A 21,863-nucleotide genomic window follows, 5' to 3' on the forward strand; every position below is an offset into this window, starting at 1 on the left:
TTCTGAGAGAGATGGGACAGGAAAAATACAGTTGTCCATTTCTATAAGATTACGTTATGTCCAACTAAGACTGCTAGTTCTGTTCAACTGGAGGAAAATGCATCTCAGACAGCACACTATCAGAGCTGTATTCATGTCAAATCCTGTAAATCCCTTTAAGATTAATAAACTTTTACTTGAACTATCAGACTAAACATCTGCTGACTTTCTACCGAGTGTCCCTGTCAGAATGCTCTGCAGCTGCCCTCTGATCTCTCCCCTCTGACCTTTAGTGCCAGAAGGCTCTTGTTGATCTCAGCTCCCTCCAGGCGTGTCTGGCGGTCAGCGCTGGATGTGTCGGCCCCCCTCTCGTTCCCCGCCAGGTCGATCAGGGAGAACTTGCCATGCATCTTCCCCTTCCTCCTCAGAATGATCTGGAACACGGCGTGGCTACGGGACGAGTGGGCGTTGGCCGAGGTCTGCCCTGACGTTCTGAGAGAGAGGGACAGAGAGGGAGAAAGAAAGCAGGAAGGAGAGCATTTAAATGTAATGCACAATAACGTTTTAAAGATCACCGTTTATGTCATTAGTTAGGGCAACTGTGGGATGTTGCTACAAATACCTTCCACTCCGTTGCCTTACCTGCAGCTGTTTCCCACTTCTATGAGTTTGAGGACATTCTCTGTGCATTTGACATCTCTCTCATGCAACCCCACCACCTGCACCTGCTGCTTCCCATCCTCCAGCACCCGGAGCTTAGCCTTACCATTCAGCAGGTCAAACACCTAGAAGACACACACAACAATCAGGTCAAATACCTATACAACCAAACACGCAGTCAGGTTAAACTGTCAGGTCCAACACATATAGGACCGCAACTTAAAACCAGTCTGTCAACATAATCACCCACGGGAGCAATACACCGCTTCCCCTTACAGTCCGAGTTAAACACTTACAACCAAGTTCCCTCCATTATTTTGGGGCACTGACCAATTGAGGTCTTGGAAGCAGAAACTTGAACCTTGTGAGAATTCTATGATAGGCCTACATTCCATGAGACTTAAAAAAAAAAAAAAATGTTCAACATCATGGACCAAATAGGTCATTGCAAATTGCATTGTAATGTGTTATTTAATGCAAAATAAACTGTGTGGTTCGAGCCCTGAATGCTCATTGGCTGACAGCTGTGGTGTATCAGACCGTATACCATGGGTATACCATGGGTATACCATGGGACACAGCCCTTAGGTGTGGTATATTGGCCATATATCACAAACCCCCGAGGTGCCTTATTGCTATTATAAACTGGATAACAACATAATTAGAGCAGTATAAATACATTTTTTGTCATACGAGCTGATATACCACGGCTTTCAGCCAACCAGCATTCAGGGCTCGAACCACCCAGTTAATAAAGAGAATTAGACAATGTAGGCTACACTCTGCCCATTAGCTTATATGCAACACGGACCCTTTAATTAAAGACTCAATCTTGCAAAGTTAGATTTGTTTTGGTTTGTTGCATTGAAAAGGGGCTGATAATGTTGATTCGATCACATTAGAGAAAAATGTTGATAGTGAAACTCAATCTCTTGCGTCTTCTGCCCTGGCAGTCCTGGAGGAGATGTGTGACCACGCACGCGCGCAGCTTAGAAGGAACATTGCCTACAACCAAAACCACAAGTTGATGCTGTATAAACGAGTCATTAATCACTTGCCTTTCCACTGTAGATTTCAAAGAAGGTTGCGTACACCTGAAGATCTAACTTCTTGTAGCAGGGTTTCTTCAACATGACAAACACATCCCGAGCTGCATGAGGACAAAGGGGAAAGAGACTAATAGAAAGTTTTACAATTCTAATAGGTTCTGAGCATTACAGCACCAACAACAATACTAAGAATCCACTAAGAATCACTTACCAGCTAATGCATAAATCCCTTTAGAACAATCCTGGTTCTTTCCAGAAAAATCTCCACCCATAGTCTGAAACAAAAGATGGCAATATTCACAGTTCTGATTGTGGGTGAAACATAAATTGAAATGAAAATGCAACAACGCTTGTACACATTGAACCTCGATGTCACTGATGTTATTGTTAAGTTAGTGTTTAATAACTGACATGCATCAGCAGAAGAGGACGAGGAGGCTGGTGTGTGTGCGACTCACATGTGTTTTGCCACTACCAGTCTGTCCATAGGCGAAGCACGTGGCCATGCCCCTCTCAAAGATGGTCTCTACCAGGGGCCTGGCAGTAAACCTGTAGTGGAAACACACAAATCCACTCATCAGTGTGTGTGCATTCACACACACTAACAAAACACAAACTTGCACACATTCCATCACAACAGCCTAACATACACACGCCATCAAAATACATTCTACACACACACAAATCCAATGCAAGCAGTCCTCCTGGATTTAATTCCAGTAAAAACATACAGCTGACACGTCAAACAAAACAGTTGTTTTACTGCAACAACCGACTGCTCTCTGTCTGACCTGTAAACCATTTCATTAGTGGTGCTGTCATCAAAGGCGTAGTCGAAGCGGAAGGTCTGGTTCTCCAGGTAGCGTGTCAGGTCCACCTTCTGCTTGGGTTCATGAACCATCACCACATCCTTACTGGGGATGGTAATCACATCCAGGTCCCTTATAGTCAGCTCTGGAATACACACAGCCATGTTAATGAAAGTATACAGAGAAGATAAACTATATACACAAAAGTATATGGACACCCCTTCAAATTAGCAACTTCAGCTATTTCAGCCACACTCGTTGCTGACAGGTGTATAAAATTGAGCACACAGACTTGCAATCTCCATAGACAAACATTGGCCTTACTGAAGAGTTCAGTGACGTTCAACGTTGCACCGTCATAGGATGCCACCTTTCCAACAAGTCAGTTTGTCAAATTTCTGCCCTGCTAGAGCTGCTCCGGTCAACTGTAAGTGCTGTTATTGAGAAGTTGAAATGTCTAGGAGAAACAACTGCTCAGCCGCAAATTGGAAGACCACACAAGCTCACAGAACGGGACCGGCGTGTGCTGAAGTGCGTAAAAATATAGTCTGTCCTCGGTTGCAACACTCACTACCAAGTTCCAAACTGCCTCTGGAAGCAACGTCAGCACAAGAACTGTTCGTCGACAGCTTCATGAAACTAACATGCGCAATGCCAAGTGTTGGCTAGAGTGGTGTAAAGCTCACCGCCATTGGACTCTGGTGCAGTGGAAACGCGTTCTCTTGAGTGATGAATCACGCTTCACCATCTGGCAGTCTGACGGATTAATCTGGGTTTGGCGGATGCAAGGAGAACGCTACCTTCCCAAATGCATAGTGCAAACTGTAAAGTTTAGTGGAGGAGGAATAATGGTCTGGGGCTGTTTTTCATGGTTTGGACTAGGCCCCTTAGTTCAGGTGAAGGGAAATGTTAACGCTACAGCGTACAATGACATTCTAGATGATTCTGTGCTTCCAACTTCATGGCAACAGTTTGGGGAAGGCCCTTTCCTGTTTCAACATGACAATGCCCCTGTGCACAAAGCAAGGTCCATACAGAAATAGTTTGTCGAGATCGGTGTGGAAGAACTTGACTGGCCCGCACAGAGCCCTGATCTCAACTCCATCGAACACCTTTGTGATGAATTGGAAATTCAACTGGGCGCCAGGCCTTATCGGCCAACATCAGTGCCCGACCTTACTAATGCTCTTGTGGCTGAATGTAAGCAAGTCCCCGCAGCAATGTTCCAACATCTAGTGAAAAGCCTTCCCAGAAGAGTGGAGGCTGTTATAGCAACAAAGGGGGGACCAACTCCATATGAATGCCCATGATATTGGAATGATGTTCAGACGAGCAGGTGTCAACATACCTTTGGTCATGTAGTGTAGTTTCCCTGATTACAGGCCATAAGAAAATACCTGAACATGACTGATTATGACTGTCCAAAAGCTCATAGTAGGTCAACTCGTGACTGGTTCCTCATTATGATTAAAGGCTCTGTTGGATGTCCTCCTTACCTTTCTTGTTGAGTGGACGTTTCCTCACACAAACACATATTCTGTGCTCTTCAATCTGACAAAATAAAAACACACATTGATCAGGCCATTGTATTGGGACAGAGGTAGAGAAAGCAGGGAGAGGGAGAGAGAGCAGGGTGTTGTCTGTACTCACCAGATCTGTGGTGGACAGCGGCCGGTAGTCCAGACTGGCACGGAAGTCTCTGATCATATACAGGATCTCATAGTTAGGGACAGTGGTGTCCACCTCCTGAGAACAGTTGTTAGGTCACTGTTCAATTTATACTTGAATTCAATTAGCAAGTTATTATCACTAAAGAAAATGTGTTCAATGACTAACATGGCTATAGTGAGTCAATTAAATATGTGAGTCAATTATCTTATTTTATCCTCATTTTAAAAACCCAGATATTAGAGAAGAGATGGGGGGCAGAGGATGGAAGGAGGAGAGTAACCCTGTACCTGTGCCTTCTTCTCCCTCAGCTCCTGTTGCTGTATCCGTCGTCTCTCTCTCTTCTCCTGCAGTTTCTCCACTTCCTTCACACAGTTGGACTTCCTCCTCGCTGCCAGGAAACCCCGGCAAAGGAACAGGAAGTCACAAACGCTGCCTTTCACACTCAACCTTTCTGAAAGGGATCTCTTCCTCTGCTGGTGTTTCCCTACTATAGGGTTGTCCAGACAGAGTGGTGCCTGGCTGGGGACTGGGCCTAGCTAGCATCCAAAGGAACAGCAACTTTATACAGGCCTGAGGGCAGGCTACAGCAGCTGGCACAAACCTTACCCTGGTAACCCTTCTATTCCTATTACAATACACTACTGTTACAATACACTACTATAGGGCTCTTGACCAACCACTGATCCAACAACAGTCAAATGCTGACTGGGAAAGCAGAGATATGAGTACATAGGGGACTTCAGTCTAGGTTCCTCAAAAGTTACATAAATCCTGCATCACATGTGATGCATCACATCACCTAATTTCTACCAACATGACACATATGCAACCAGAAGATTAAAAAAATAAATAATAATAATACATTTAAAAAACTAAAAAACAGTTAGTACCATTTAGAAACCCAATTCATAATTTGAAAATCCTATTATAAGAGAGAGGAGAGTATAAAGTGAGTGTCAGTAGCCCATTTCCACCAGACCCCAAGATATCCAGCTGAGCAGCATACAGCCCCATCTGAAGGCCTGCAGGCTCGTCATTCAGAGCAGAGAGCGGTGATTAATAATCTGCAGTAATCTGGGGGAGCAGGGCCAGGTCAGAACAAGAGCCAGGCTGGCCAGCAGGAAATAGAGAGAGAGCTACGAGGATGTCTCTCTCTGTCTCTGATTCCATTGGTGGTGGGGGGGGGGGGGGGGGGGCATCACAGCTTTGAATATAGCGGAAGCCTTTTAGGCGAGTAATAATCACAAACTAAAGGTTCTCCAAAGGAAAGCGACAGGGCTCTAAGATAACATTAAGCATTGGGGTGGTTGGGTGAGTTGATACATACAAAGCTGTCCAAACTCCTTTCTGCTTAGCTGATGCAATGACGCTTCTGTGACACACATGTGATCGACAAAACATAGAAAATCAGGAACATCAAGTCTTTTGGTCAAATGTTATCGTAACAAATACACGACATGAAATGGAATAACAAATAATATTTCCGGGGAATGCTTAGGATGGTGAAAATGACAGAACATTCAGATTTCCGGAATGAGTAAATATGTCAAAATGTAACTCCTAGATAGATGGATATAGCCGTGATGTTCCTACCGTTGGCTAACTGTTGGGCTGTCTGGGCCTGAGTGGGCTGGGCTGGCTGCTGGGCGGGAGGAGGAGGAGGGGAAGGCTCTAGCTGCTGGGGTGGAGCTGGTCTGGCCCGGGTCGACACCACTGTGGAACCCACAACACAGAGAGTTATCAAGAGGGCCTGTTTCAAGTGAATTAAGCGACATGGTACCCATGAACATTTCAAGACAATGTTCAACTGTCAATGATCAAAAACAAGTACACAAACACCTCTGTTATCCCTGGACGGAGTGCCATTCTTAGTGGGCGCTATTGTTCGCCGGTTCTGCTAAGGAACACAAAAGAGGGAGATAAGATAAATGCATTGACAAAAATAATTGAAGCCATGAGGATTAAACCATAATCATGGTTTACGAAATGATTTTACCCAGCAGATCACTAGAACACAACCCTGAAGAATACAACACTTCTCACTCCCATGACTGCAAAATAAGGGTTATAAAAATGGACAAATATTGAGAATCAGATTACTGGAGCTTCCTTTGTTCGCATCTGTTCTGTGTTTTTTTTTGCCACTCCAGCAGTGGGCCTCTGAGGCCACACACTGCACCATAGGCAATATATCCCGTTCTATATCTATGCACTACACAGGCAGACTTCACCCTGCGGTAGTTATACTAGCATTCCATAACTAAACTCCGTCGCATGAAGCGACGATGGTGATGGCACCTTGGTGATCTTGTTGACTTTCACAGAGGTGGGCGTTGGTGGGGGCGGGGTCTCTGGGCTGGGGGCGATCTCCTCTTCTGGGGCCACATCTGGGTTTAGTGCAAATATACTCTCAAAGTCAATCTGGACAGAGAGAAGAGTGTGTCACTGTAATTGTACCTAACCCATACAGTCGCTCCTGAACAATTCCACTAGTCCCTTCTCTTTGCCCTTCTTGTGTGTGTCTGTGTGTGGTGTGGCAATAAATGTGTTAACTGTACATCTCCTACTATTCATCATTACCACACCTTCTAACAGAGGCCACAACCAATTGGTGCCCTTTTTAATGGTTCTTCGAGCCATACTTTTCAAGTCAATATTCAACAGATCTAACACAATATACTCCACACATCAATATGCAGAAGAGATGAGGTGCAAATATACTCAGTTAATATGTACCTTATATGTTAGTATATGGAGAGCAGAGAGGTATATCCGTGTAGCTCAGAGGAGCAGAGAGCAGTAGGACAAATCTGTATTCAACAGCAAAGCTCAGGAAATATGACTGCTGTAAGGCTCTCTAAACTTATGTATATTCAGGGCAGAGAGTGATGTCTGGCAGAACTGTAGAACATGCAGAAGGATTGTGTAATCTCCAAAACTGTAGAATGTCTTCAGATGTATTATTCATAGGGCTCAATATGCCTAAGAGCTGAGCGGACGCCGGCTGTCGTGCTAAGCTTCTAGCTAGGCTTGTTTACCTCTTTCCCTTTGGTGTCTCCATTTTCCATCCACTCCACGGTGACGCTCTCGTTGTCTTCATTCAACGACGTGACCAAGGCTTGGTGTATTCGTCCTGTAACAAAATACGTGTGGTTGTTCATTATCTGACAAACACCCACAGCACAGAGAAGTTGGAAGACTAAAGGGGAGTTCTCTGAAAGGTAACAAATTTGTTATTTCCTTAAAACTGTTGCACAGTACTGTCCTAACTCTGGCCTACACTACTCACAGTGCACTACAGCCATTAGGGATGACTGACTGCATGACACATCTTTATCGTAAGGGCGGGAGTGGGAGGACTTTCCCCAGGGAATCAGTCAGCAGGGAAGACGTAGCTACCCAACTGGAGAAATGCATAGGGACATTAAACTACTACAATGAAGCTGGAGTACACAGATACCTGCAGCACACACACTTCAACATGCTCTCTGAAACCGTACGGCTATGCCAGCCTGACAATACAGTACAGAATACTAGAAAATAATTGGCCTTAAAACATTCCAAACTAGTTTCTCCAGGATGTTACTCAACAGAAGTGTGTGAAGACAAGAGAGGTGGTCTATCTAAACTTCAGCTACAGATATGGCATTTAGCAGACGCTTTTATCCAAAGCAAGTTACTGTCATGCATGCATACATTTTAAATATGGGTGGCCCTGGGAATCAAACCCACAACCCTGGTGGTGCAATCACCATGCTCTACCAACTGAGACATAAAGCCATGTCAAACAAGTTAGGAAGCATGTAGTCAATATACATGGAGTTACCCTTTCCCTGTCCTCCCTCCCATCTACTGCTGGTCTAAATACACACTTCACAGGCAGCCTGAGCTGAGCCTGCTCCATTATTACCAGCAGCTTCCTGTGCCTAACCCTGGTCTATGACACACTACATCCCCTGGCTGATCACTGTCAGGGGGGGAAGCGGGGGGGACATGTTCCCGGCATTCATTGTTTAGAGCAGAGCTTTATGGATGCTTTTAGTGTTCTCTGCTGAGTTCTACCCAAGTAATGATTCTACAGCGCACAGCAATTAAGCCAACTTAAATGACTCAGTAACAGAATACGAATCCCTTTGGCTGACTTTCATTGGGAAAATCTCAGATAGTAATAGTGTCAGACAGTGATGTAAAAAGAGAGAGGTGACAAGTGAAATGCGGAACAGGCGGTCAGATGCCTGTGTCATGAGTCCATATGCATGTCACTCCACCATGATGTCTCTCTCTCTTCTTTGGCAGATCTGCTCTAGAAAACCCTGCTTCTGGTCAAGAGGAACACACCAACTGATGTGTGTGTCTTAGTGAGCCTATGCACCATTACACTGACTTGAAGAAATACAACTTGCTGAAGTAGAACTTGCTGCATAGAGACTGTGTGTGTGTGATTCTGAGAGCTGTCAGAGATCTTTACGCTAGGGCTGGACTAGCGCCAAGCTAGCTGGCAGTTAAATCCCATCTTGGATCAGCAGGTTTGGTTGCAAGCTACCCTGGCAACAGCAGGTGACTGTAGATGTAACAGTATAACTTTAAACCATCCCCTCGCCCCGACACGGGCGCGAACCAGGGACCCTCTGCACACATCAACGACGGTCGCCCACGAAGCATCGTTACCCATCGCTCCACAAAGGCCACGGCCCTTGCAAAGCAAGGGGCAACACTACTAAAGTCTCAGAGCAAGTGACGTAACTGATTGAAATGCTACTAGCGCGCACCCGCTAACTAGCTAGCCATTTCACATCCGTTACACTCACCCCCCTTTCAACCTCCTCCTTTTTCCGCAGCAACCAGTGATCCGGGTCAACAGCATCAATGTAACAGTATAACTTTACGTCGTCCCCTCGCCCCGACACGGGCGCGAACCAGGGAACCTCTGCACACATCAACAACGGTTGCCCACGAAGCACGGTCGTTACCCATCGCTCCACAAAGGCCGAGGCCCTTGCAAAGCAAGGGGCAACACTACTAAAGTCTCAGAGCAAGTGACGTAACTGATTGAAATGCTACTAGCGCGCACCCGCTAACTAGCTAGCCATTTCACATCCGTTACATAGACACGCAATGGCAGACAGACAGCACTACTCAAGAACAGGGACACATGGGAGGTGACAGAGCCCAGTGTGTTCAGGAGGATTAGATGAGGACACACAGGCGCAACTTAGGAAAGGTAACCGCTTGCCATTATGGAGGGAGCAAGGGCAACAGCCAGCAGGCGAATCAAGAGTCTATTAGTCACTAGTTATAGTAAAACAAGCGCACATTCACCAGAATAACAGTGGATATAGGCTGGCTTGCGGGGAGAACATGCCAACCATTGACAATGAGTAAAAAGGAGTTGACATGATACTGAACAGACTGGCACTCAGGCTTGCAAGACCTGATGCAATTGAATCACTAAGAATAGAGAATGCCCTGGTTCTCCAAGAACTTCTTTGTACAGACCAACCAACCACCACACAATCTCAGCAGCTTTACCCACACACTCCTCAAACAGCACTACATGCCAACAGAATCTGTATTGTGTATTCTGTGTGTAAAGAAACTTACACAACACATGCATCCAGTTCATCTGTAAACATGTGAATGGTACCCTATCTGTGTGCACTGACTGCAGTGCCATACTCTAGCCCTTTGTTCTAAAATACTAATCTAAGGTGACTAAAAGCATCCGCATGCTTCCCAGCCAAAGCAGTTCGTTAGAGTTCGTGCATACAGTACCAGTCAAAAGTTTGGACACACCTACTCATTCAAGGGTTTTTATTTTTTACATTGTAGAATAATAGAAGACATCAAAACTTTGAAATAATATATCAAGATTATCCTACCAACAGGACATTAAAACCGAATGTCTTATGTTTTACAGAGTCGTAGCTGAACGACGACACGGATAATATAGAGCTGGTGGGATTTTCCATGCATCGGCAGGACAGAGAAGCAACGTCTGGTAAGATGAGGGTTGGGGGTCTGTGTCCATTTGTCAATAACAGCTGGTGAGTGATGTCTAATATTTAAGAAGTCGAGGTATTGCTTGCCTGAGGTAGAGTACCTTATGATAAACTGTAGACCACAATATCTACCAAGAGAGTTCACATCTATATTATTCATAGCCGTCTATTTACAACCACAAACCGATGCTGGCACGAAGACCGCACTCGACCAGCTGTATAAGGCCATAAGAAAACAAGAAAATGTTCATCCAGAGGCAGCGCTCTTAGTGGCCAGGGACTTTAATGCAGTGAAACTTAAATCCATTTTACTTCATTTCTACCAGCATGACACATGTGCAACCAGAAGATAAAAAAATTAAAAATAATAATACATTTAAATAAAAAATAAAAAACTCTAGACCACCTTTACTCCACACACAGAGACACGTACAAAGCTCCCCCTCGACCTCCACTTGGCAAATCTGACCATAATCCTCCTGATTCCTGCTTACAAGCAAAAACTAAGGCAGGAAGCACCAGTTACTCCCACAATACGATGGGAGTGACGGATGACGCGGATGCTACGCTAAGGGACTGTTTTTCTAGCACAGACTGGAATATGTTCCGGGATTCATCCAATGGCATTGAGGAGTATTCCACCTCAGGCATTGGCTCAATCAATAAGTGCATCGACGACGTCGTCCCCACAGTGACCGTATGTACATATCCCAACCAGAAGCCATAGATTATAGGCAACATCCGCATCGCGCTAAAGGCTAGAGCTGCCACTTTCAAGGAGCCGGACGCTAATCCGGATGCTAAGAAATCCCCCTATGCCCTCAGACGAACCATCAAACAGGCAAAGCATCAATACAGGATTAAGATTGAATCCTACTATACCGGCTCTGGCACTCGTCGGATGTGGCAGGGCTTGAAAACGATTATGGATTACAAAGGGAAACCCAGCTGCGAGCTGCACAGTGACGTGAGCCTACCAGGAGAGTTTAACCCCTTTTATGCTCGTTTCGAGGCAAGCAACACAGGAGTATGCATGAGAGCACAATCTGTTACGGACAAAAGTGTGATAACGCTCTCCGTAGCCACGGGGCCAGACGGATTACCAGGACGTCAACTGGCAAGTGTCTTCACTGACATTTTCAACCTCTCCCTGACTGAGTCTAAAATACCTACAGTTGAAGTCGGAAGTTCACACACACTTAGGTTGGAGTCATTTAAACTCGTTTTCCATCCGCGCCACAAATTTCTCAGTGCAATACAGTTAAAGACGGAAGTTTACATACACCTTAGCCAAACACATTTAAACTCAGTTCGCCTGGCTCGTTGAGAACTGTGTGAAGACCATTTCTTCCTAACAAAGACCGAAATTCATTTGACAGAATTTTACATAATTATAACACAACATTGAAGGTTGTGCAATTTGTTTTTCAAACACTCCACAACTTTCATGTTAATTAACAAACTATAGTTTTGGCAAGTCGGTTAGGACATCTACTTTGTGCATGACACAAGTAATTTGTCCAACAATTGTTTACAGACAGATTATTTCACTGTATCACAATTCCAGTTGGTCAGAAGTTTACATACACTAAGTTGACTGTGCCTTTAAACAGCTTGAAAAATTCCGGAAAATTATGTCATGGCTTTAGAAGCTTCTGATAGGCTATGACAACATTTTAGTCACTTGGGAGACCTTGTGAAGGTGCTGGAGGAAACAGGTACAAAAGTATCTATATCCACAGCAAAACGAGTCCTATAATCGACATAACTCGAAAGGCCTCTCAGCAAGGAAGAAGCCACTGCTCCAAAACCGCCATAAAAAAGCCAGACTACGGTTTACAACTCCACAAAGGGACAAAGATCATACTTTTTTGGAAAAATGTTCTCTGATCTGATTAAACAAAAATAGAACTGTTTGGCCATAATGACCATCGTTATGTTTGGAGGAAAAATGGGGAGGCTTGCAAGCCCGAAGAACACCATCCCAACCGTGAAGCACGGGGGTGGCAGCATCATGTTGTGGGGGTGCTTTGCTGCAGGAGGGACTGGTGCACTTCACAAAATAGATGACATCATGAGGGAGGAAAATTATGTGGATATATTGAAGCAACATCAAGACATCAGTCAGGAAGTTAAAGCTTGGTCGCAAATGGGTCTTCCAAATGGACAATGAGCCCAAGCATACTTCCAAAGTTGTGGCAAAATGGCTTAAGGACAACAAAGTCAAGGTATTGGAGTGGCCATCACAAAGCCCTGACCTCAATCCCATAGAAAATTTGTGGTCAGAACTGAAAAAGCATGTGCAAGCAAAAAGGCCTTACAAACCTGACTCACTTACACCAGCTCTGTCAGGAGGAATGGGCCAACATTCACCCAACTTATTGTGGGAAGCTTGTGGAAGGCTACCCGAAACGTTTGACTCAAGTTAAACCATTTAAAGGCAATGCTACCAAATACTAATTGAGTGTATGTAAACTTCTGACCCACTGGGAATGTGATGAAAGAAATAAAAGCTGAAGTAAATAATTTGTTCTATTATTCTGACATTTCACATTCTTAAAATAAAAGTGGTGATCCTAACTGACCTAAGACAGGGAATTTTTACACGGATTAAATGTCAGAAATTGTGATGTATTTGGCTAAGGTGTATGTAAACTTCCGACTTCAACTGTACATGTTCCAAGCAGACCACCATAGTCACCGAGCCCTAGGAAGCGAAGGTAACGTGCCTAAATGATTACCGCGCTGTAGCACTCACGTCGGTAGCCATGAAGTGCTTAGAAAGGCTGGTCATGGCTCACAACAGTATCATCCCGGGTAAACCTAGACACACTCCAATTCGCATACCGCCCCAACAGATCTCAATCGCACTCCACACTGCCCTTATCCACCTGGACAAAAGGAACACCTACATGAGAATGCTATTCATTGACCTCAGCTCAGAGTTCAAAACCATAGTGCCCACAAAGCTAAGGACCCTGGGACAAAACAACTCCCTCTGCAACTGGATCCTGGGACCTCCTGATGGGCCACCCCAGGTGGTAAGGGTAGGCAACAACACGTCTGACACGCTGATCCTCAACACTGGGGCCCTCAGGGGTGTGTGCTTAGTCCCCTCGTGTACTCCCACGACTGCGTGGCCAAACACGCACTAACAACGATGAGACTGCCTATTTTCTTTTAACTTTTTTTAAGTAGGCAAGTCAGTTATGAACAAATTCTTATTTACAATGACGGCCTAGGAACAGTGGGTTAATTGCCTTGTTCATGGGCAGAACAACTTACTTTTACATTCTCAGCTCGGGGATTCGAATTTGCAACCTTTCTGTTGCTAGCCCAACGCTCTAACCACTAGGCTACCCTGCCACATCATGGTCCAAACACACCAAGACAGTCGTGAAGTGGGCACGAGAACATTTTTAAAAACTTTTCCCTTTGTCATTATGGGGTATTGTTTGTAGATTGAGGGGGAAAAAACAATTTAATACATTTTAGAACAAAGCTATAACGTAACAAAATGTGGAAAAAGTGAAGTAGTCTGAATACTTTCTGAATGCACTGCATCTTCGATTAATTATTACTATTTTGAGGAAGTGTATACTGGCTACGGCCAGTACTAATTATGTTTTTTTCTAGTTTTTCAAGCAAATATCAATTAAGGGCACACTTGAGCACACTTGTTTGGTTCAGCTAACCAGCCTAATTGTGTTTGCGAGCATTGCAAAATATAAATGTACACACGTTATTCAATAATTTAATCTAAACTGCTTGCGCGCGTCTGCGTAGCCAGGAGTTAAAGTCCAGCCTCTTCTATCCATCTACTTGTTGGTTTTTAACGAGCATGCTAACCCATGTGGGTGATTGAAAGATTAATGAGGTCCACACTCCACTCCAGTTGATGGCGCTAATGCATCGCCAAAGTTGGTTGCCAACCACCATATGAAATCCACAGGAGCCGAATCAACAACCTCTGCATCATTCAAGACTATACAAAATCAAAGTTTGTCACATGCGCCGAATACAATTACAAGCACTTAACCAACAAAGCAGTTAAGAGAAATGTGTTAATTAAAAAAATAGATACAAAAATAAACTGTTTAAGAGCAGCAGTAAAATAACAGCAGAGGTACAATGTGAGGGGGCACCAGTTAGTCGAGGTAATTGAGATAACATGTACATGACAATGCAAATAGTCTGGGTAAGCATTTGATTAGCTGTTCAGGACTCTTATGGCTTGGAAGATGTCAAGAAGCATTTTGGACCAAGACTTGGTGCTCTGGTACCACTTGGCGTGTGGTAGCAGAGAGAACAGTCGATGACTAGGGTGGCTGGAGTCTGACAATTTTTAGGGCCTTCCTCTGACACCGCCTGGCATAGAGGCCCTGGATGGCAGGAAGCTTGGCCCCAGTGAGGTACTGGGCTCTACGCATTACCCTCTGTAGTGCCTTGCGGTCGGAGGCCGAGCAGTTGCCATACCAGGCAGCGATGCAACCGGTCAAGATGCTCTCGATGATGCAGCTGTAAAACTTTGAAGATCTGAGGACCCATGCCAAATCTTTTCAGTCTCCCGATGGGGAATAGGCGTTGTCATGCCCTCTTCACGACTGTCTTAATGTGTTTGGACCATGAGGGTTTGTTGGTGATGTGGACACCAAGGAACTTGAAGCTCTCAACCTGCTCCACTACAGCCCAGTCGATGAGAATGGGGGTGTGCTCGGTCATCCTTTTCCTGTAGTCCACAATCATCTCCTTTGTCTTGATCACGTTGAGGGAGAGGTTGTAACCTGGCACCACACAACCAGGTCTCTGACCTCCTCCCTTTAGGCTGTTTCATCGTTGTAGGTGATCAAGCCTACCACTGTTGTGTCGTCTGCAAACTTAATGATGGTGTTGGAGTCGTGCTTGGCTATGCAGTCATGGGTGAACAGGGAGTATAGGAGGGGTCCCCTTGTTGAGGATCAGTGTGGCAGATGTGTTGTTACCTACCCTTACCACCTGGGGGCGGCCCATCAGGAAGTCCAGGATCCAGTTGCAGAGGGAGGTATTGAGTCCCAGGGTCCTTAGCTTAGTGATATGCTTTGAGGGAACTATGGTGTTGAACACTATGGTGTTGAACAATGAATAGCATTCTCACGTAGGTGTTCTTTTTGTCCAGGTGGAAAAAGGGCAGTGCAATTGCGATTGCATCATCTGTGGATCTGTTGGGGCGGTATGCAAATTGGAGCGGGTCTTGGGTTACTGGGATAATGGTGTTGATGTGAGCCATGACCAGCCTTTCAAAGCACTTCATGGCTACAGACGTGAGTGCTACGGGTCAGTAGTCATTTATCCTTAGTATCTTGGGCACAGGGACCTATGGTAGTCTGCTTAAAACATGTTGGTATTACAGACTCGGACAGGGACAGGATGAAAATGTCAGTGATCTCACTTGCCAGTTGGTCAGCGCATGCTCGGGGGAAACATCCTGGTAATCCGTTTGGCCCCATGGCCTTGTGAATGTTGACCTGTTTAAAAGGTCTTACATCGGATACAAAGAGCGTGATCACACAGTCATCTGGAACAGCTGGTGCTCTCATGCATGTTTCAGTGTTGCTTGCCTCGAAGCGAGCATAGAAGTAATTTAGCTCATCTGGTAAGCTCGTGTCACTGGGCAGCTTGTGGCTGTGCTTCCCTTTGTAGTCTGTAATAGTTCGCAGGCCCTGCCACATTCGACGAGAGTCGGAGCCGGTGTAGTACGATTCAATCTTAGTCCTCAGACGAACCATCAAACGCTTTGCCTGTTTGATGGTTCGTCTGAGTGCATCGCAGGATTTCTTATAAGTGTAAGAATATTTTCAAAGATAAATACACAACGTAGAGGACTAAAAGTCAATAGAACTAAAGGTGAAGAGGACTAAAAGTCAATAGAGTACTAACGATTAATGGAAATAGTGTTTTTTCTGTAATAGGGAATTAATGATCAATGGGTCAGAGACATGGGAGGAATTTCAGTCTGGGACTCATAGCTACATGGCAAGTTCTCATTGGTCCAAATTGTTTATACATTGAACCTGAAACAGGATACTTGATATTTGGCCATTGGCCCAGTTTTATTGCAAGGAATTCTAATTGGTCAACCACAGGCTAGGGCTAAGTTATAAAGAACATCCCATCCCTTTGTTCTGTGGACAGAATCACAGGAGAGAATCACTGAGGACAGGGGAGAATAAACATATACCTCCCCACATGATTTGTCATCTTTGAATAAACCCATTTTACTCCCCTGATTTTCTTTGGGGTCTGTGTTATTGAAGAGTAACATAAACTGCTAGCAGTTAGAGTCCCGGAGGGTCAGAGTCACGCTCCTTGAATGCAACAGCTCTACCCTTTAACCCAGTGTGGATGTTGCCTGTAATCCATGGCTTCTGGTTGGGGTATGTATGCATGTACGGTCACTGTGGGGACGACGTCATCTGTGCTAGCAAAACAGTCCTGTAGCTTAGCATCTCCGTCTTCTGACCACTTATTATTGACCGAGTAACTGGTGATTCCTGCTTTAGTTTTATCTGCTAAGTAGGAATAAGGAGGATAGAATTATGGTCAGATTTGCCAAATGGAGGGTGAGGGAGAGCTTTGTACGTATGTCTCTGTGTGTATAGCAAAGGTGGTGTAATTTTTTTCTCTCTGGTTGCACATGTAAAATGCTGGTAGAAATTAGGTCAAATGGATTTAAGTTTCCCTGCATTAAAGTCCCCGGCCACTAGGAGCACCGCCTCTGGATGAGGCAGTTTTTAATCTTTGCTTTGCTGTAATAAAGGCTTTACACCTTTTTTTTTCGTAAAAAAAAAAACAGCCTCTGGTATTATTTAAGATTTATTTAGTGTTATTAACACTGTTCCAAATTGTCCGGAAAATAAAAATACTAATAATGCTCCTTTTTCTTGATCTCATTATTACTATTATGATCATCATTATAATAATAATGTCATTATTATTAGTAGGCTTAGTACAGCAGCCTTGTATAACCACCATTGAGCTGTAGACCTAAGAGCGCATCCCGTTGTCTTTCTCCAGAGTCTTAATACGGTAACGTACTTAGGCCTATATTTCAACACTCATAGGTTACTGTATCAGTCATTCAATCGTTCACGTCATCACACAGCATACGAAATCATTCATGATTTGAAATGCAATCAAGCATTTGTTTTAAAATAAAATAAAGTGAGCCTTGAATAATTAGCTTAGACAATAAATAAACCGTTCCATTTCAGAAATTGTATTCACGAATGAATGCGACTGTTTTTAGTCTTTGATATAAAGGCATAGCAAAAAAACATTACAACAGACTCTCTGGTACACTTATAAAAGTTAGTGTTGTTCCAAACAGTCAGAAAAATGATATTGTAATGTAACAGCACCTGTTTGGCACACATAATATGCATGCAGAGCTTGCTACTTATTTTTCTTGATCTCCAGTATTTTCTACAACTAGTCAAATTAATTCCACACATCGGACTTCCCCTTTACCTCATGAGCAACCAGTAGACTGCACCCATTTTGGTGTTCAGAGTTTATTATAACCAATTTATTGATGTGATTATGATATGCTATACAGTGTAGGTCAGGCCCTATTGGTCACATGCATGCGATGCATACATGTCACGTAAAGACAGTAAGGGTTGAGGGAATGTTTTTCCTAAACAAAATTAGGGATTTCGGTAACAGAACTCTTCAGTCAGAAATGGCTGAAATTATGTTGCAGCTTCAGCAACACGTACAGCGCAATAAACACCATGGTGGAGAAAGAAAACGGGTGCTTGTCACAGTCACTCGCTGTCTTTTTTTTTTTTAAGACAGCGTAGCAAGTCAGCCTGGCCAGGCACAATCAAATCAATTGCTGGTCGGACTCCCTCTAGTCATTTGTGTATCTTAACTATTTAATCAAACAGTGTGCTTAAAGCATCAGACAAGCTCAGTGAATATACACTGCTCAAAAAAATAAAGGGAACACTTAAACAACACAATGTAACTCCAAGTCAATCACACTTCTGTGAAATTAAACTGTCCACTTAGGAAGCAACACTGATTGACAATAAATTTCACATGCTGTTGTGCAAATGGAATAGACAAAAGGTGGAAATTATAGGCAATTAGCAAGACACCCCCAAAAAAGGAGTGATTCTGCAGGTGGTGACCACAGACCACTTCTCAGTTCCTATGCTTCCTGGCTGATGTTTTTGTCACTTTTGAATGCTGGCGGTGCTCTCACTCTAGTGGTAGCATGAGATAGAGTCTACAACCCACACAAGTGGCTCAGGTAGTGCAGTTCATCCAGGATGGCACATCAATGCGAGCTGTGGCAAAAAGGTTTGCTGTGTCTGTCAGCGTAGTGTCCAGAGCATGGAGGCGCTACCAGGAGACAGGCCAGTACATCAGGAGACGTGGAGGAGGCCGTAGGAGGGCAACAACCCAGCAGCAATCACTGGATGAACTGCACTACCTGAGCCACTTGTGTGGGTTGTAGACTCCGTCTCATGCTACCACTAGAGTGAGCACCGCCAGCATTCAAAAGTGACCGAAACATCAGCCAGGAAGCATAGGAACTGAGAAGTGGTCTGTGGTCACCACCTGCAGAATCACTCCTTTTTTGGGGGTGTCTTGTTAATTGCCTATAATTTCCACCTTTTGTCTATTCCATTTGCACAACAGCATGTGAAATTTATTGTCAATCAGTGTTGCTTCCTAAGTGGACAGTTTGATTTCACAGAAGTGTGATTGACTTGGAGTTACATTGTGTTGTTTAAGTGTTCCCTTTATTTTTTTGAGCAGTGTAGTTGATTTGACTAAAACACATAGCATGTTTCTACATGTGGATAAATACCCTTTTAAACATTTTGACCAATCGATTTCTCAAAATAACAGACAACTCTTGGTAGACAAAGATTTTTGGGGTGTTGGGGACAGCCCTAGATTAATAAAAAGAAAAAAAGAATAACTAAATTTCCCCTTTTAACTGTGGATTAATTGTCAGAGTAGAGAACACACGATTTTGTATGACAAAAAATTGATCAAAATTCTAGAAAGATCCAGCAACAAAAAAATGATCTGCATTCAAAGTAAAACAAATGTTTTCTTCCCAGGACAAATTAGTCAGCAACAACAAGCTAAGTAAATGTCCATGAATTTTGCGTGTTTCGACCTGACCACAAATGAATATAGTTGGTTCGCAGTTGGTTTTTGGCATTTTAACCTGCGTGTCATGAAAGCGTCTGGTGGGGAGAGACAAAATCAACATTCACGTGCAGAGCCGATTTGGTGAAGCTGTCAGAAAGAACCCGTCACTGACTAGGAGGAAGAATCATAGGGTAACAGATTAGCTCAAATACTGTAGGTTTAAATGTGACAAATGGCCTAACACTACGTTTTCCGTGAATGGAGCATCCGGTCTGTCAAATACACTCATCTCTAAGAACACTTCTGGAACTCTAACTGGTTGCATCACACAACAATAAGCATGCAGAGAGGCCAGTCTGTTACATTATAGTCTATGGACTTACGTATCCATAGTTTTTGTTGTTCCAATTAGATGATGATGATACAGTACAATATAGGGTAGCTCAAACATGACTCATCCATTTTTGAGCAAGAAGGTTAACCCCCCTACAACAACTGCTCCTGGGCGCCGATGATGTGGACATCGATTAAGGCACATCTCTGATTCAGGGGTTGGGTTAAATACGGAAGTCACATTTCGGTTGAATGCATTCAGTTGTGCAACTGACTAGTTATCCCCTTTCCGCCCTTCCCTATTCCCAATGAGCACAACTTTATAGTACTGCAGGAGAGAATAATCCTGCTTTCTCTCCAACTGCCTCAAAGCAGATGATCTAAAGTGGGCTTAAAGAGTAGACATTGTTTACCATGGGTGGCCCACTTTGGTGCTGAAACCTGGCTGAGTGGGTGTGTTGACACTAGAGGGCGACCGATTAAATCGGCTTGTCCGATTAATTAGGGCCGATTTCAAGTTTTCATAACAATCAGTAATCTGCATTTTTGGACGCAGATTATGGCCGATTACATTGCACTCCACAAAAGACTGTGTGGCAGGCTAACCACCTGTTACGCGAGTGCAGCAAGGAGCCAAGGTAAGGTGCTAGCTAGCATTAAACTTATCTTATAAAAAAAACAATAAATCTTAACATAATCACTAGTTAACTACACATGGTTGATGATATTACCAGTTTATCTAGCTTGTCCTGCGTTGTATATAATCGATGCGGTGCCTGTTAATTTATCATTGAATCACAGCCTACTTCGCCAAGCGGGTGATGATTTAACAAACGCATTCGCAAAAAATGCACTGTCATGCACCAATGTACCTAACCATAAACATCAATGGCTTCCTTAAAATGAATACACAAGTATATATTTTTTAAACTGCATATTTAGTTCAAAGAAATTAATGTTTGGAGGCAATATTAACTAGGGAAATTGTGTCACTTCTCTTGCGTTCTGTGCAAGCAGAGTCAGGGTATATGCAGCCGCTCGTTACGTGTGAAGACCACTTCTTTATTTATTTATTTTTTTGGGGGTGTGGATCAGCTTAATATTGCGGAAAGAATGTTGCTTCCAATGTAATTGTCTGCATCATTTCCAATCCCCCATATTTTTTGGGGTAAATATATATATCCATTCACGTATGCATACATATACACATATATACATACACATACCTACATAGACATACATACTTTTTTTAAAGAGTATACCTTTATTATTATTCCCCGCAAACCCTACCACCGATCCCCCAATTGGAGTAAACTGATAAACATTTCTGTTTTTACCTTCAATTTATACATCTTATACACATTTTACAGACACAGTCTACTTTATAATAGTTCTCTCTTGTTTGTTCTTAGTCCTTCCTCTATTTCTGTTGTCCATCCAGTTTGATTTCCACTTGTAACTGTGCTATTTCACAATAGCTCCGCACCTATACACATTTCACAGATCACGTATGCCCTACATTGTTTATCTTGTTATTAGTCCCACCCTTCAGCTCCACTCAACCTTTCCCATCTATCTTCCAACATCATCCATTTCGGATTTTTATTTGCCATATATTTTTCAACTGTGCTGTGATGCTTCACAAAAGATTTGAATCTTCCTATTCTCATAGCTTCCACGGATTGTAAATTAAAAATAAACATTTTTGCTCAAATAATTATTATATTATTGATTGATTATGGCTTTTCAAATCCCCCAGTATTGCTATCTGTAGCGTTAGTTCTACGCAAATGTTGCAATTCTTCAACCATTCCTGGACCTGTGACCAAAAACGAGCTACATGTGGACAATACCAAAATAAATGGTCTAATGACTCTGCCTCCTCACAGCAGAATCTACAGAGCTGGGAAGATTGTATCCCCCATATATATAACATTCTATTAGTTGCAAGAATTTTGTACAATAATTTAAATTGAAAAATTCGAAGTTTTGAATCCGGCGTTGTATAGCGTATCAATTCATAAACCATGTGCCATGGAATGGGTACATCGAAAATCTCTTCCCAACTATTTAGCAATTTATATGGCACAGCTGTAAGTTTTTTGGTCCTTAAATGAAATTGGTATATGTTTTCATTTATCACACTTTTCTTTAACCATTTATGTTCTTTAATATAAGGCCGACATACAAGTTCTTTACTTTTATCCCCT

At 43.4% G+C, this 21,863-nt stretch overlaps 1 protein-coding gene across 8 annotated transcripts in view; it reads right to left on the minus strand.

Annotated features, from left to right (window-relative positions):
* Positions 1 to 21,863, minus strand: part of LOC129826459 (kinesin-like protein KIF2A) — a 38,954-nt gene that overhangs the window by 10,409 nt on the left and 6,682 nt on the right. For 3 of the 8 annotated variants that reach the window (XM_055887205.1, XM_055887203.1, XM_055887209.1), the window contains exons 2-15: positions 7,207 to 7,301; positions 6,467 to 6,589; positions 6,008 to 6,065; positions 5,762 to 5,881; positions 5,496 to 5,540; positions 4,456 to 4,556; positions 4,148 to 4,243; positions 3,994 to 4,048; positions 2,480 to 2,642; positions 2,147 to 2,237; positions 1,900 to 1,963; positions 1,698 to 1,789; positions 622 to 764; positions 267 to 471 (exon numbers count right to left, since the gene is read on the minus strand). In XM_055887205.1, the coding sequence (XP_055743180.1) occupies positions 267 to 471; positions 622 to 764; positions 1,698 to 1,789; positions 1,900 to 1,963; positions 2,147 to 2,237; positions 2,480 to 2,642; positions 3,994 to 4,048; positions 4,148 to 4,243; positions 4,456 to 4,556; positions 5,496 to 5,540; positions 5,762 to 5,881; positions 6,008 to 6,065; positions 6,467 to 6,589; positions 7,207 to 7,301 (1,451 nt within the window). The remainder of the gene's footprint in view (positions 1 to 266; positions 472 to 621; positions 765 to 1,697; positions 1,790 to 1,899; positions 1,964 to 2,146; positions 2,238 to 2,479; positions 2,643 to 3,993; positions 4,049 to 4,147; positions 4,244 to 4,455; positions 4,557 to 5,495; positions 5,541 to 5,761; positions 5,882 to 6,007; positions 6,066 to 6,466; positions 6,590 to 7,206; positions 7,302 to 21,863) is intronic. The other 5 variants (XM_055887210.1, XM_055887208.1, XM_055887207.1 and 2 more) reach the window with 3 other exon arrangements.

This window comes from Salvelinus fontinalis, chromosome 28 (genome assembly GCF_029448725.1).
Source record: "Salvelinus fontinalis isolate EN_2023a chromosome 28, ASM2944872v1, whole genome shotgun sequence".
NCBI classification, from domain to species: domain Eukaryota; kingdom Metazoa; phylum Chordata; class Actinopteri; order Salmoniformes; family Salmonidae; genus Salvelinus; species Salvelinus fontinalis.